Here is a 16007-nt window from a genome sequence, read left to right on the forward strand (position 1 = left end):
TCATAATTATATTCGGTAAATACTCGTTATTTGCTATTCTCAAGAATTTCTACTACCAAGAAGATTTCATGTCTTCGAACTTACAATCTGAACCCCAATGCTTATGAGCACATGTTATGTAAAAAAATAATGTGGAAAAAAATTACAAAAATCAACAACGCAATAGCTGGTACCAAGAAAAGACTTACGTTTTTCGTTCCCTACACATTAACTTAAATTTTAGTGCATCAAAAACCATTGTGCCGTTTTCAATAAAGTGGCAGAAAAATCTTAAGTTAACTCGCTTTAATTCATAGTTCAACATATATCATTCAATCTTGGATTAATTTAATATTATTACAATTATATCTATATAAGATCAAGAAAATAAAGCAAAAAAGAAAGTACAATACAAATATTATGATTTTATAATAAATGCTAATATTAATACAACAACCCCAACTGAAATCCCAACTAGGTTAGACAAAGAAACTGTTAAATCATATATATCCAACTGTATTTGTCAATGTTCTCTCTATCTCTTGCTAGATGTTCTTTCACTTCTACCAAGGTAAGCCAACTAACTGATAAAATGCTATGTGGATAATTGCACTTGCTCTTTCATGGATGGCTTAATTATGATTCCATTACGACGAACACATCTTTAAGTGCTTTAATTGTGTTCTTAAATGCAATCTGTTGGAGAATTTTTGTATCCTCAAACGGATTGCATATTTTATGATCGAGTACGGCATAAGAACATGATATATTACCCCGAAGGATAAAAATATCATTTCCTTATGTACTCAATAACAAAATTTACAATTATAACAGAGATTCCCCCACTCGATATTTGGTCGAGTGGGGTTTATTTATTTCTGGGGTACAGACGTCCCATAGGGGCAAGCCCCTATGGTTAATTACATCCCAAACTTTGGTTTGGGAAAACTTTTGATTAAACTAGTGGTTTTTCTTTCTTTTGCAAGTCATTTTAGACATTGACTAAAGTTTTTTTTTTTTTTAAATCCATGAAAGTCCTAGCAAAAGGATTTTGGCCTTTTAGGAATTTCAAGGAGAAGTTGATCAACTAAGGATTAGATTTTGGGAATGAAAGTCAAAGGAGGTAAAGTATGGGCATTTGATTCTGAGAGGAAACTCAGAGGTGCCCAAACTATCCTATGTTACGTTTTATATTTTTGAACTCTAATTTTTGTTTAAGTTTGATCAGTTTATTAGAAAGTTGGGGCTTACATTCCAACAGCACATGTTGTAGGAATTGCCCGAAAGGTGAGGGCTTATAGGGTGATTTGGAATCAACCCGTGCCTCAGACCCTAAGACTAAGGTGAGGACTACCGATAGGTAGTGCCTCGAACCTAAATCTAACGAGTGCAAAGGGGCTTACAAACTACACCTCACAAGATGAATAGCCTGCCCGACCTCTGGATTTACTGTCCCGCCTAGAAGGGACTACCAGCTAAACCCTCCTACTCGCTTTTAAAATCATGATATCCAGTCTCAATGCAAATGAAGAGTGGTAGGATTATTTTTATTTAGAAGGTAGGACTTATAGCTTGGCTTTGAGGCCAAAATGCCCATACATGTGGGTATGCATAATGCTGACTCACGAAAGAAAGATTTTTTTTGTTATCTAGTCCTTAAGTGAGGGCTTTCTATATGCAACATGCTTTGAGCTATGCATGATTGTTTTTATTTTGAAAACTTAGCTCCTTGAAGGGAGTCATGCAAGTTTCTTTTTGTTTAGAAAATCGTGGAGCCTAAGTCAATTTTTAGATTGATTACATTTTAATGAGTAGAAATCTTATTTTTGTCCAAAGAGCCTACCGCATCACAGTCCAGGCCATACCCAAATGAACAAGAGAAGAAACTTAAAGAAAAGACATGCTTTTTTATTGCACAATCAAGTAAACATTCAAAATATGCTTGTATATATATCAAATGCAAGGAATGTAAATAGAGTCCACATTATTACAACCAGATTTGACAGCTGAGTTGCCTGTCATTATACAACCCAGTCAAATTACAGACTCTACTTGTGGGGGGTTCTTCAGGCTCTTGACTTTTGAATGGACATTGGGCTTCACCTTTGGCAAGTACATCCTTCTAGTCCACTTCACTCTTTTGCTCCAAACCCCCACAAGTTTGATACAATTCATACTTCTATCAAATACATGTTTGAAAAGAGAAAGACTCAAACCTGCAAAATAGAGTTATAAGCAGTTCATATAATAAAGCATTACATTCAGAATTTTATTTAGCACTTAGAGTGCCAAACACATGCTTCCACCCTATTAGCCACATCTTTGGGGGGTTTTAAGCAGTACTTGTCATGCAAGCAGTTTATTATTTATGAGCGCCCCCTTTTAGATATGACCACTTGCAAGAAGAACATGTATATTTCTACACTATCCACTTAAGGGCAAGTGCCCACAATACAGAAATTCAAGGGCAATCACACCACAACATCAAACACATGCGCAGAAAAGAAAAATCCTAATCCTAGCATGCCTAAGGGGCTGTCACCTAAGTGTGTGAGCCTTGTATAGCATGTCACACTAAGGGTCTTTGGTTTTATTTTGGAATGAAGATGTTTAATCTTTATCCAGGGGTGGTTTCACTTTAAGTTGTTTGTGACTTAATGATTTTATTTGATTTTTAACATTTTCATATTTAGAAGGGTTATGAATAACCCATAAAGTAACCACTGCTTGCTTTTGGGCAAGTCTGTTACTTATGAATCCTAAGATACAATGATATAGGCATCCCGCCTTTTGAGAGAGATGATTAATCATTGTATCAAAAGGAACCTAAGTAATTTTTAGGTGTTTTTGGAGTTCTCTTAATGTTTGGATAAGAGAATTGTCAATCTAATATGGTAAGATAGACTTGCCTAAGAGGCTTCACTTAGGACTTGGTGAAATTCATCCAATAGGGTAGGATGAACTTCAACAGAATTGACAACTCCTAAGGGACATCTACAGTTTAGCATTTTAAATGTCATAGGAAAGATCACTCAATTTGGGTTGAGTGGAAGAGATTACTTAGATTTTGGGTCTAAGGAAGATGTCCAACATGTAGCTTTTGGGCTACATGTGGAAGAATTCTCCTTAGCTTTTGGAGCTAAGGGAAGAAAGGATAGAGATCCAACATTTAGTTTTGGGCTAAATGTAGGAGAACTCCCTCTAACTTTTGGAGCTAAAGAGAGGAAAAATCTCCTACAACTTTAGAGCTGGAGGAGAGTTGGGAATTTATAGCTTTTGGGCTAAGGTTGGGAGGATTCCTTAGAATTTTTGGAGTCGAAGGAAAAGATGAATGACTTATAATAAGATTGATTCACTCTCAACGTGAATTGAGAGAATGAAACTTTCGTACAACTTTTGAGTTGTATAAAGGAGAAGAGAAGATGCAACTTTGGGTTGCAAGCTTCTAAAACCTCTTTGAACATTTGGTGTTCAAAGAGAGGAATTCATTCTCCCAACTTGGGCTTGAGAGCATGAAAATGAGTTTAGATGCTCTCCTACAATCTTGACTTGTAGGAAAGAGGGAAAGATGCAATTTAGAGATTATAAATCAATGGAAGTTCTTTGAGCATTTGTTGTCCAAAGAGGAGAATGCATTCTCCTAGTTTGGGTTTAGGAGAATGATTAGATTTCCTACAACTTTTGAGTTGTAGAAAAGAGGGAAGGAACATGCAACTCATGAGTTGCAAATCCATAAATGTTCTTTGAACATTTGATATTCAAAGAGACGAATTCATTTGCCTAATTTGAAGTTAGGCTAATGAAGAGAAATTTTGAGGTTTCCTACAATTTGGGCTTGTAGGAAAAGGAATTGTCCAAAATGCAACTTAGGGATTACAAATTGGAGGATTTCCTTTGAACGTTTGGTGTCCAAAGAGGGGGAATGATTGTTTGTTGATTTTGTCTTTTCAACAAACAAAGAAGGGAAGAACTTGGGATTTGGTTCCAATATGATCTAAGAAAGAACCTAGAATGTATGCGTGTGTAGATGGTTCTCCAAATTAAGGAATTTTGATACAATAGAGGGAATGTCCACTTGTTATTTTCTTTACAAGCTTTGCAACACACCCAAAATAAGATTGATCAACCCTACTTGCTCTAGAATTTGTAAAATGAACCTTTAAGAGTTCAAATAAAATTCTACAACAAGTTATCAAATGCATTTGGGCATCTAACCAAGTCATAGAGAAAATTGCAAGTTGACAAATGCAAAACCCTAAATCCTATGTCAATTTTGCCATGACATTAGCATTGAGTAGGTACAACCTAGAACTCAACAAAACCTACGTCTCAACATTCATTTTGGGATAGAAAAAAGATCATCAAATCCTATGGTCCATTCGTAGGCGAAGGCTAAGCATGCAATATGAGTGCAAAATCATGCATTTGAGAGGGGTTGGACACCAATCCAACACCTTTATGCGCATTAGAATCCTCTTGGGACTCTCACATGAGAATCCACAAATGAAAATTACCAAATTTTCATTGACTTATGAAGAGGACAGCCAACGGGGGATTTTGGGAGAGCAAAAATTGAAGTTTCTAAGGTCCTAAGGTTCGGGGGCGTCAACCACACAACAATTGGCCTTGGGGGACCCTAGGTTTCACTAAGTTTTAGTGGTATACCTCTCTCGGTTTGTCCTAGCGCTCCAAATTTCTGTCCAAGCTGCTGTCCAAGCTCCAATCCAAGTTCTAACTGCTGTCCAAGCTCCGCTCCAAGCTCCAATTCGCTGTCCAAGCCGCTCCGGAACTCGCCGCTGCTGTCCAAGGCGTTTTGAAGACTCCAAGCTGCTGTTTGGAGAATTTCGAAGCTTTCCCTTGCTGTTTGGAAGTCTCCAACAGCCTTCAAATTGCTACGAAAGAGGAAGGAAGAGAAGCCACTAACTTTGAGAAATAAAGCAAACGGAGGGCTTAGCTTTTGATTTTCTTCTTTGGAATGAGAAGATCTCAAGCCCCAAAACTCCCTTCTCCCTTTCACCTAGAAAAGCCGCACACTTGCGGCTTTGGCTCGCTGGAAGGAGGGTGACAGGCAGCAAGGAAGAAACCGAAGCCTTCAGGAGGTTCGGCCGACGGTTTCGCACGCAAGAGGAAGGGCGAACGGAAGCCTGGGCGTGGAAATCGCCCTCTCTCGCTCTCTCTCCTTTTCTCTGGGTCGGGACGGAAACGAAAAGGGGAGTCGAATGCTCCCTCCTACTCCCTCTCGTGCTCTTAGAGGAGCACGCCCAGCAGAGCCACCGACCGAAATGGCCAATCAGGCTCCCTTGATGTGAGAAACGAGGGAATTAGGACAGGATTTCATGTGAAATATGAACCCTAGATTTGGAAATTTGATTTCAAAATTTAATTTAGCCCCAATTCGTAAATTAGGGCTGAAATTGAGCCCGAATCGGACTCGACGCAAACCGATTTGAGTCGGTTTGGGTCCGATTGGGTCTGATCAAACTAATTTGCGAAATTAAGCTTGAATCGGCGTCGAATTGCGTCAATTGGGCTCGACGACGCTCGACAGGGTTTGATTTGGATTGATTTGATTTTAATTAAATTAAATTGGGTTTAATTAAATTAAATTGGGTTTAATTTAATTAAATCGGGGCTTAATTCGGATTAATTTCACCTCGACGATGATCAATTGAGTTGATCGAGCGTGATCAAGCCTAGTCGGGCTCGATCGGGGTCGAGTCGATGTGAAAATATTCGTCAACACAATCTTGGTACACCAATACAAGTTATCATCTACACTATTTACAACAATATAAAATGTCATCAAATAGATTGGACTTGGGATGAGGCCAATAATGATAGCTACGTGCCACCACTCAACTAAAATTTATGCATAACAGTCTTAAGAACAAACCAATATATAAATTTAGATTCACTTGGAAAGTATCTCAAATGCATTGAGCAAATAATGGCAACATAATATTGTAGAATCAAGAAGAAGAAAATAATAAAAATTATTAAGGTAAGACATAATATTTTCATAATAAACAATGTAGTATCCAATAAACTATAGACATTAATGATCGTCAACTTTAATGAAATTATAAATAACATTTTTTTAATTAATTAATTAATTTATTTTCATTTTTTATTTTTCACTAAAGGGTATTTGTGAATAAAAGTTTCAGAAGCAAGAAGAATAGATTAACACCAGAAAAAAAAATGGAAGAGAAATAGGAAAGACAAGTAATAAAGGTTAGAAGAAAAAGATGGAAAAAAAATGGAGATGTTAAGTAGGGAAGAAATAATGGTTGAGTATGAACGAAAAGCAGAGTTATTGATAAAAATGGCATCCCAGAGCAACCACAAACCAATCCAAAGGAAGCTTATTCTAACAAACTTGTGCTGCCAATAAGTAAACTTAAGTGAATAGAGATTATGTCGTTGATATTATTTGCTTTATAATAAGTATCTACTATCAACTTTACAAGCCCTTTCAAGTTCAATTCAACTAAATATGCATAAGATTTTCATTCTATTTACACATTTTTTAATATGATGTGACATTTATTCTACCCTTTTTCCTCCTTATTACTTTTGACTTTATTCTATGCCCTCCTTTAGAGGTTTGAAGTTCACTCACTTACAAATCTATAAACTTCATTTCAATAAGCTCTACTTCCACAAGCTCACAAATATATATATGCTTTTGCTCTCTATCCTTTTAAGGTTTTTTTTGCATGCATTTGCATTTCTACAAAACTCAACTTACTTGTGAATGCACCTAACACTCATATTCACACTACATAATGTCATATTCTATAAATCATCCATTAAGGCACCGTTATATTGTCTTCGTACGCAATATCCCAAACTCTCCTCTCCAATTCAACGCCCGAATATTTACTCTTCTCGTAAAAAATGTCAATATATCATAATTCTCAAAATAAATGTGCCACAGCTAAGTGTTAGATAATTCTAAACCATTATTAAGTAGGCTATATAACTTTCTATTCACTAAATCCTAAGCCCTTTTCTACTAAAACTTTTGCAGAATTATATTAACTTTTCATTTATTCATAATTAGACTAAAAGAATTATCAAATATGTGAATAGCACAATTTATGACGTCTAGCTTTCAATATAAGTTCATCCACCATTACAAAGTAGAATACATCATATTTAACCTTTGATGTAGGCGGAAAGTGGTTAGAAATTCTTCGATCACTCCAAAACTTCAACATACTCTAAAAGCATTCCCGCCAAATTAATTGCACTCATAATATTCGATCATATGCTTATCAATGACACACTAATTTTCTTAGTTCAGTCACCCCTTTCATAACATCATTGCATGTCATACTCATAAATATTGAATGCCTCAAACCATCAATGTTATTCTCATTTTCTTAGTTTAGTCACCCCTTCCATACCATCATTGCACGCAATATTTAACTAAGTTGGTTTGGTTGGGACTGAATAAGCCAAAACATTAGAACCAAGATCCCCAATAGAAAATTCAGAAATGTTATATGAATGACCAAATGTACCAGGTGAACAAATCAAGTTGGGTTTAATCTTTGGTTTCCCCTAACCAAACTTGCCTTCTGTGAAGTAACCTGCATAAATATGACTGTGCATGCAATTATAAAAGAAATGCATTAGAATACTTCTTGTTTTTTGCTTTGAAGTAATTTTTTTTTAATGCAATGTAATGTAAAATGAAAAAAGATTGGGGTTGGGATGGCCGGGGGCATTAAGAGAGACCAACACTAAGATATATGAAACTCATATTTGGGAATTCAATGAGATGTCCCTTTGAATTTGTAAGTATGGCATAAATAGTCTTTGTTATTTTAGGATTTGCATACACCTCTCCTATTATTAGTAATTTAAACAAGATCAATAACATATTTTAAAAGCAAATCAGACCAGAAACAGTAATAAAAAAAGTTAATTAAACAAACAAATATATATAGCCTACCTGAAGGCCTTCCCTAATTCTCAAGTTCTGACCAGCAGGATTTAGTAAGTCATTAACAAACTGAAACAAAATTTGTAAATAAGAGAAATGCACAAATGCATTTTTATGTGAATAACTCATGGGCATAGAAAAGTCAAACTTTGCACATATAACAAAGGTTTGAGTGCAGCTAATTGATAAATATAATCTAATGTTAGAATTAAAATTTCATCCCAAAGCAAATGGAATTTTTTCCCTGGTTTTGATCACAATGAGTCAATGATGGCGTTCTTTGACTAACTGCACCTGCAAGAATTAGGAAACCTGGGATGCAACAAACATGATGTATTACTACAAATCAATAAATTTCATTGTATGACAAATAAAATAAAATAGTTCCAGAACACCACATCCCACTCAAGCATCATCCAAAATAGATCCTTAGAAATAAAGAACAATAAAGGAGCTTTTGGATTGATGAACAATCCATTTCAATTATATTATAAAACTTCTATCTTCATAAAAAAGTTATGAAGCCTAATTCTCACCCTACCATTTAATTATCTCAGGTTATTGCCAAGAAATTGGCTGATCTTAGTGGAGGTGTCACGACTATCATTGGCGGGGGCAACTCTGTTGCTGTTGTAGAGAAAATTGTGCTTGTTGATAAGATGAGCCATATCTCTACAGGCGGTGCTGCGAGCTTGGAGCTTTTGGAAGGAAATTCATTGCCTGGTGTTCTCGCCCTTGATGATGCCTGAAACCTCGGCTAGCCATTAACGATTTTTATTGAGAGAATTTTGTGAGTTATTAACCAAACTTTTTTTGCAGCTGCGCTCTTCTATCTGTTGACGTTTTGTAGAAATAAGTGGAGGTATTTGGTTGGCTTCGGTGATGAAGTTCTTGGAACCATTGCGAGGCCAATTAGAAAAGAAACTTAGAAATGAAGAGGAAAAGACAACAACAAAATGTAGTATAGGAGAAGAACACGGCAGAGAGGAGAAGAAAAACATAGAGGAGAAGAAATGGTAAGGAGGAAAAGCAAACAACTATTCGAAAGGGGAAATGGAATCGGTGGATTACCGAATTGTAAACCTTTTCTTCATAGCCACCCGGAAGAAAAGTGGATTGATGTCGTTCTCTTCTTTGCATAGAAGCCCGGAAGGTTTGTTTCCATCGACTTGGCCCAATGTAGATCCCAATCGGTGGTGCCAGAGCGACGCATTAATTTCCTCCAGGGATAAAACGACAATGACGAAGAAAAAAAAAAGGTATGAAAAACAAGAGTATAAGGACATGGGAGAAAGGAGATAGATGATTATCGAATTGTGAAACCTAGAAAATGTTGAAGTAGGAATTTAGGGCTTCAAAGGGGAAGAAAAAAAAATTTACATTATCGAGAGAGGGAAGCGAGACAGGGGACTTCGGTGAGCGGATGCGTGGAGTAAAAAAAATTAGGAAGAAGGTGAAGAGAAATCATAGAAATTGAACATAAAGTTAATAAGTTCACCTTAGGATGTTTGTTGTATCCGGCGAGCGAGCAAAACGTTCGCAGTGTATAGACATTTCTTCGACAGCATATGAAATTTTATAACACAAAAGGGAATGCGCCATTTCGTATAGGGATGCGTTGATACAAAGAAGAAATAAGGAGGATGCCTTGAAAGAAGAAAAGTGTGATATTGGTTCGCCAGCAGATGCAGTTTAAAAAATTAATGATGGATATTAAGATAAAGTTTTTAAACGAACGCTCAGGATGCTATATGGGAAGAATCACAAGCAACACTTTAATAGTAGTATAGATTGTAATGAGATCATTAAGTGCTATATTTGGAAAGGATAAACATGGCTGATTAAATTGAAATAAGTTGAATTTTATTTTAAATGGATTCAAGCAGATTTTGTTTTAATTAGATTTAATCGGAGAGCTCATCATAATCGAATTGAGATCTTGATTAATTAAATTGCAGCCGGTTTGATAAGTTTCAATTGATCTTATACTAATGAAATTAATGTTGAATTGACGAGGAGAGCAAATTTGAATTCATTGGATATGCTCGAGTCAATCTTTTTAGGCCATCTGCCTTGCGAAGGAATAAAAGAAAGGAGAAGGAGAAGAGAAGATCGATAGGAGAGAGAGAGAAGAGAGAAAAGGCTTTCGAGGCTTCTTCCTCTGTTGCTTCTATTATAAAAAGTATTATAATCATTATAAGTAACATTTACTCTACTTCTACTTTCAATGATTTTGAGTTTGGCATAATTTTTTCTCCTGTAAGTGATAAAAATGTGATATCTCCTATTTTAGTAAACTTTTATTATGTAACTTTATCGAGAGAGAGGAAGCGAGACAGGGGGCTTCGGTGAGCGGATGCGTGGAGTTAAAAAAAATTAGGAAGAAGGTGAAGAGAAATCGTAGAAATTGAACATAAAGTTAATAAGTTCACCTTAGGATGTTTGTTGTATCCGGCGAGCGAGCAAAACGTTCGCAGTGTATAGACATTTCTTCGCCAGCATATGAAATTTTATAACACAAAAGGGAATGCGCCATTTCGTATAGGGATGCGTTGATACAAAGAAGAAATAAGAAGGATGCCTTGAAAGAAGAAAAGTGTGATATTGGTTCGCCAGCAGATGCAGTTTAAAAAATTAATGATGGATATTAAGATAAAGTTTTTTAACGAACGCTCAGGATGCTATATGGGAAGAATCACAAGCAACACTTTAATAGTAGTATAGATTGTAATGAGATCATTAAGTGCTATATTTGGAAAGGATAAACATGGATGATTAAATTGAAATAAGTTGAATTTTATTTTAAATGGATTCACGCAGATTTTGTTTTAATCAGATTTAATCGGAGAGCTCATCATAATCGAATTGAGATCTTGATTAATTAAATTTAGCCGGTTTGATAAGTTTCAATTGATCTTATACTAATGAAATTAATGTTGAATTGACGAGGAGAGCAAATTTGAATTCATTGGATATGCTCGAGTCAATCTTTTTAGGCCATCTGCCTTGCGAAGGAAGAAAAGAAAGGAGAAGGAGAAGCAACACTGGCGGAGTGAAGGGGGGCAAGGGGGGGCACGAGCATCCCGCTCTCGCGGCGAATCCCACTCTTTCTCTTGCTCTCGCGGCGAGCCCGTTGCCGCAACCTGCTCTCGCGGCGAAGCCCACTGTCGATACCCGCTTTCGTGGCGAAGCCCGAAGCCCACTTTCGCAGCGAAGCCCACTCCCGCTTTTGTGGGGAAGCACGCTCCCGCTCTTGCTCTCGCTCTCGCAGCGAAGCCTGCTACCGCGACCCGCTCTCGTGGCGAAGTCCGCTCCCGCTCTAATGCTCGAGCTTTACTCGTCTCATGAAACGAGTCGAGTCGAGCGGCTCGTCGAGCTCCTGCTCTTACGGCGAAGCCTACTGTCGTGACCCGCGTCCCTCTTTCACGGCGAAGCCCACTACCGCAACCCACGCCCTGCTTTCGCGGCGAAGCTCATTCACACTCCCGCTCTCGCGGCGAAGCCCGCTGCCACGACCTGCTCCCGCGCCCCACTTTCGTGGCGAAGCCCGTTCACGCTCCCGCTCTTGCTGCAAAGCCTGCTGCCGCAACCCGCTCTCGCGGCGAAGTTCGCTTCCGTTCTCAAGTTCGAGTTACTCGAAGAGCTATCGAGTCGAGCAGCCGAGTGTTTGAGCTCGAGCTCGATTAGCCGTCACGCTTGGTAAACTCGACTCGTCGAGCTAGTTTGCAAGCCGGCTTGACTCGGTTGCACCCCTACCTGTGGCAAATATTTATGTCTTCTAAGCTCTAAGACCCATGTTATTTGTATTCTTAATTTCAATCTTATAGCTACTCTTGACACTGGAAATGAGAAGATAAACATAACTATTTTAATTTAAGGCCCCCCCCCCTGAATAAAATTTTTGGCTCCGCCACTGAGGAGAAGAGAAGATTGATAGGAGAGAGAGAAGAGAGAAAAGGCTTTCGAGGCTTCTTCCTCTATTGCTTCTATTATAAAAAATATTATAATCATTATAAGTAACATTTACTCTACTTCTGCTTTCAATGATTTTGAGTTTGGCATAATTTTTTTCCTGTAAGTGATAAAAATGTGATATCTCCTATTTTAGTAAACTTTTATTATGTAACTTTTAGTATGTGATAAATATCATTATTATGAGATTTTGACTAGTCCAGTATTTTTTAAGGTCTGGCTTAGTAAAGCCACCTGGAGAGGCAGATTAAGTCAATAATTCATATATTGTTTGGACTCATTTTATTGTATCTTCTAATTTCTATTTATTTTATTTATTTTTTATCATAATTTTTATAGACAATAAATATTATCTAATTGACTGATATATTTTTGTATTTTCTTAAAAATAGTCCTTTCGTAGTTTTGTTGTTATAAAAATAAGTGAAAAATACGACTTTGTTTGAGATAGCTTTCTTACTGCTTTATAAAATTATTATAGAAAGCAGTTTCCTACTACAAATTTTTTTGGAAGCAACAAAAAAGTAGTGGCCAAACAAAAAATATAGTTACAACTGAAAAACAAAGCAGTCAGAAAGTTGTCCCTCCCAAACGAAGCCTACGACTCTGTGCGTTGAAGTTTTCTGAAACAATTATGAGTAATTTAATGTAGCTTTCATTAGAGATATCTTAATGCATGCATTTTCTTTAAAGCCTCTTTAACTTCAGTTTTACTAATACGCCAATAAAAATAAAAATATTTATTTTCATTTAGGGTGCTAATATCACTAAAGTCAATTGCATTCTCATAATATTCATTAAAAAAATTAGCAAAATATCTCAACCACTTTTGTTGAATATCTTTTTTTAATAAAAACACTTTTTTGATCTTCATCCTTAATACACTTCACTTGAACTAAATGCTTACTACTTCTATCTCTTTGTTTAGCTAACTTATACGTATATCTTTCGTCCTTCTTAGTATCTAATCTATTATATAAATCATTAAAAATTAAAATTTTTGCATTGCAAATTACTTTCTCAGACTCCTAATGGGCCTCTTTCTATATTTTGCAACTATTAAAATTTTTACAGCTAAACCATTTTTTATAACAAATTTTTTTATTTTTTATATTTTCTTGCACATTTTGATTCCACCACCAACTATTTTTACTATTAATAGCTTTTTTCTTTGATACTCCAAGCACATCTTTACAATATTCTTAATATCACTAGCTATTTTTTTCACATAACATTAGCTTCCTCATGCACAGACAAAATCTTAAAATTTTGAATTTTACTCTCAAAAATATTTTTGTTAATATTTATTTAAATCCCCCCATCTAACCCATGACAACAATTTACTTTACTTTTAATATTCTGCCCCCTTCATCTTAAAGTCCAAAACTAATAAGCAATATTAGATACATAAACTTTCACTCATAATAACTTTATTATCTTTGAAATCTAAACGATCTATTTTTTTTATAAGAAAATAATCAATCGAAGTTTTACCATATCAATTTTTATAAGTGATAAGATGCTCATCTCTTTTCTTAAATAAGATATTAGCAATTCCAAAATCATAAGCCAAAGAAAAATCTAATATTATCTTACCATCTTCATTAGTCGCTTCAAAGTCATAACCACCATGAATACTTTTAAAATCATCTACCTCTCTACCAATATGTCCATTTAATCTCTTCCAATAAAAATTCTCTTCAAGATGTATCATTTGTATTAATTTTTCTAGATCATTCCAAAATTTTAATTTTGAACAAATATCTAAACCTATTTGAGGAGCATAAATGCTTATTATCTTAATAATTTTAGCATCAACAACAATCTTTAAAATTATAATTATGTCTCCAATTCTATCAATCTTTACAACATTATTCTTCAAACTCTTATCTATAATCACACATACACCATTTCTAGTACAACTCCTACCAAAATACAATAGTTTAAATCCTAAACTATCAATCTCCTTAGCCTTCTCTCTAACCCATTTAGTTTGCTGAATACAAATAATATTTATCTTCCTATGGATCATAACATCTATTAATTCTTAGAACTATCAAAATGCAAAAAAAAAAAAATCTCATCTTAAAAATATTTTCAAAAATAAAAAAATTACAATCAAATGAAAATTTGACTAATCTATAAAATAAAATTATGACAAGATTAGCTTAAACGCACCCTAAGCCAACTCCATTGGAGCTGATCAGATGTCCTTTACATTAAAGCCTCACACTTTCTGCAATCTAAAATTAACTTGATTAATTGTTTGTTTATGGTAAAAAGATAAAGTAGAATTCTCTTAAAACATACAAATTAAAACAGCTCCAAGTTTCAGAATAGTTCAGCTACATAAATATGAGAAAAATAAAAATAAAAAGTCCTTTCACATCTCCTAATTGCCAACTCCACTTTATAAACCTATTTTCTCAAATAAATAGCCTTGTATTGATCATATTGAACACTTCTGCATCATTAAGAAAAAGGCAATTACACCTTAAAGGCAATGAAACCATGCAAACCATAGGCAACGAGAAAATGCAAACCATACTCTGCATAAGATCGTGTTTAAAGACACTTCAAACTACTAAGCAGTCAATATAGTTGTAGACTTGCAGTTTCAGATTTAAAGCCTGACCGACCACTTGTGACATCTAATGATGGTCATAGGAAATGAAAAAAAAAATAGCTTGTTTTCTATGACACTAAACAAAACAATTGCAGAAATCAATAACACAACAGATAGCATCAAATCAGAACCTTTGTACGTATCAGCAGAAGGATTATTAAAGACTGTTGGGGATGATCTTGTGGCTACCTTAATGATACGTTGAAGCGAGCTTCTTGTCTTCAGTGATTGTTTTCGAACCAGAAGAATTGAGCTGAGAATTTGTAAATCAGATTAGCAGGTTCCAAGGTAGGAAATCGCATATCTTAACCAAATGTTTGTTTAAAAATCACCAAGCAGAAACAATAAATAATTTCCAATGGATAGAGTTATGGGTAAAGCATCTAAAGAAACATTTAATTGGAAGTGTTCTAAGACTCTCAGAATAGAGCTTTTCTTCAATAATTTATTTTCAATTGAGAATTCTTTAACTTTTCTTTGAAAAGATAAAATGAATCACACAAAAAACATATTTGGTGGCAGTTTTTAAGAAAAAAATGTGTTACAAAAATTAATTAATTATTCATGTATTGCACTCATTTTAAAATAGATTCAAAGTTTTTGAAATACATCCAGACAAAATTTTAATCAGAATATCCTCCCTCAATGTTCATTCAGATTTTTACTGTGATAAAAAAAAATGAATAACAGGAAGGGTATAAGCTCCCTCTTTACTGACATTAATTGTTGAAAGTGAAAGGGTGGTGGAATTCTTGAGTTGCTCAAGCTGTCTCTTCCCACGCCGCAAAAGATATTCAATGTACTGAAAGTTTTTGCGATCAACATTATTGGCATTATTATGGAACTCTGCGGAGACAACAGACACGATTCTTTGGTGGTCTTCAAGATTCTTCACTCGGGCTGCCCGAAGAAAACAACGGTATAAAGCCAAGACCTGCCTTTGCATTCCAGAAAGTTTCCAAGGAGAAGCCATCTCATCTTCAGTATCATTAGCCTCTCAATGAAATTTTGAAAATGAAGTCCCTGCAATGCGCTGAATTTCTCAGATTTCCAAGGAGAAGCTGGGGGAAGCCTCAGAAACCGGGAATCGAGGCGTTTTGGCTAAGCGAGGCGAGGCGTAAACCTCGAGGCGGATCGAGGCGTAAGCCTCGAAAATTATAAAAATAAAGCAATTTAAAATTATGAATAATGACAAAAATATCAAAAAATAACAAAATATTACGTCAATTGCAATGTTTAAAATTGCGTATTCGGGTATTGAGGCGTTTTTCATTCGTGAGGCGAGGCGTAAGCCTCAAGGCGTTTTGAGGCGTAAGCCTCAAAATCAAAAGATTGCGTAAACATAAAATGATAAATTTTTTATATACTAATGAGTGAATAATATAAAACATAAAAAACATAAGATATGAAGTGAAATCAAAATATCCCAATAATAAGACAACATGAAATATAGTTCAACTCAAAATTCTACCTATA

At 35.4% G+C, this 16007-nt stretch overlaps 1 protein-coding gene across 11 annotated transcripts in view; it reads right to left on the reverse strand.

Moving 5' to 3' along the window:
• Window positions 1–16007, reverse strand: part of LOC110108390 (succinate dehydrogenase assembly factor 1, mitochondrial) — a 71895-nt gene that overhangs the window by 14944 nt on the left and 40944 nt on the right. For 2 of the 11 annotated variants that reach the window (XM_028698945.1, XM_028698944.1), the window contains exons 2-4: window positions 15250–15554; window positions 14721–14784; window positions 7943–8002 (exon numbers count right to left, since the gene is read on the reverse strand). In XM_028698945.1, the coding sequence (XP_028554778.1) occupies window positions 7943–8002; window positions 14721–14784; window positions 15250–15365 (240 nt within the window). In that variant the 5' untranslated portion in view covers window positions 15366–15554. Of the gene's footprint in view, window positions 1–938; window positions 2196–7942; window positions 8003–8474; window positions 9409–9431; window positions 9758–10365; window positions 10381–14720; window positions 14785–15249; window positions 15555–16007 lie in introns of those variants that run through there. The other 9 variants (XM_028698950.1, XM_028698947.1, XM_028698954.1 and 6 more) reach the window with 8 other exon arrangements.

The sequence above is a fragment of the Dendrobium catenatum genome, unplaced genomic scaffold (assembly GCF_001605985.2).
Source record: "Dendrobium catenatum unplaced genomic scaffold, ASM160598v2 fragScaff_scaffold_1188, whole genome shotgun sequence".
Classification (NCBI taxonomy): Eukaryota; Viridiplantae; Streptophyta; class Magnoliopsida; order Asparagales; family Orchidaceae; genus Dendrobium; species Dendrobium catenatum.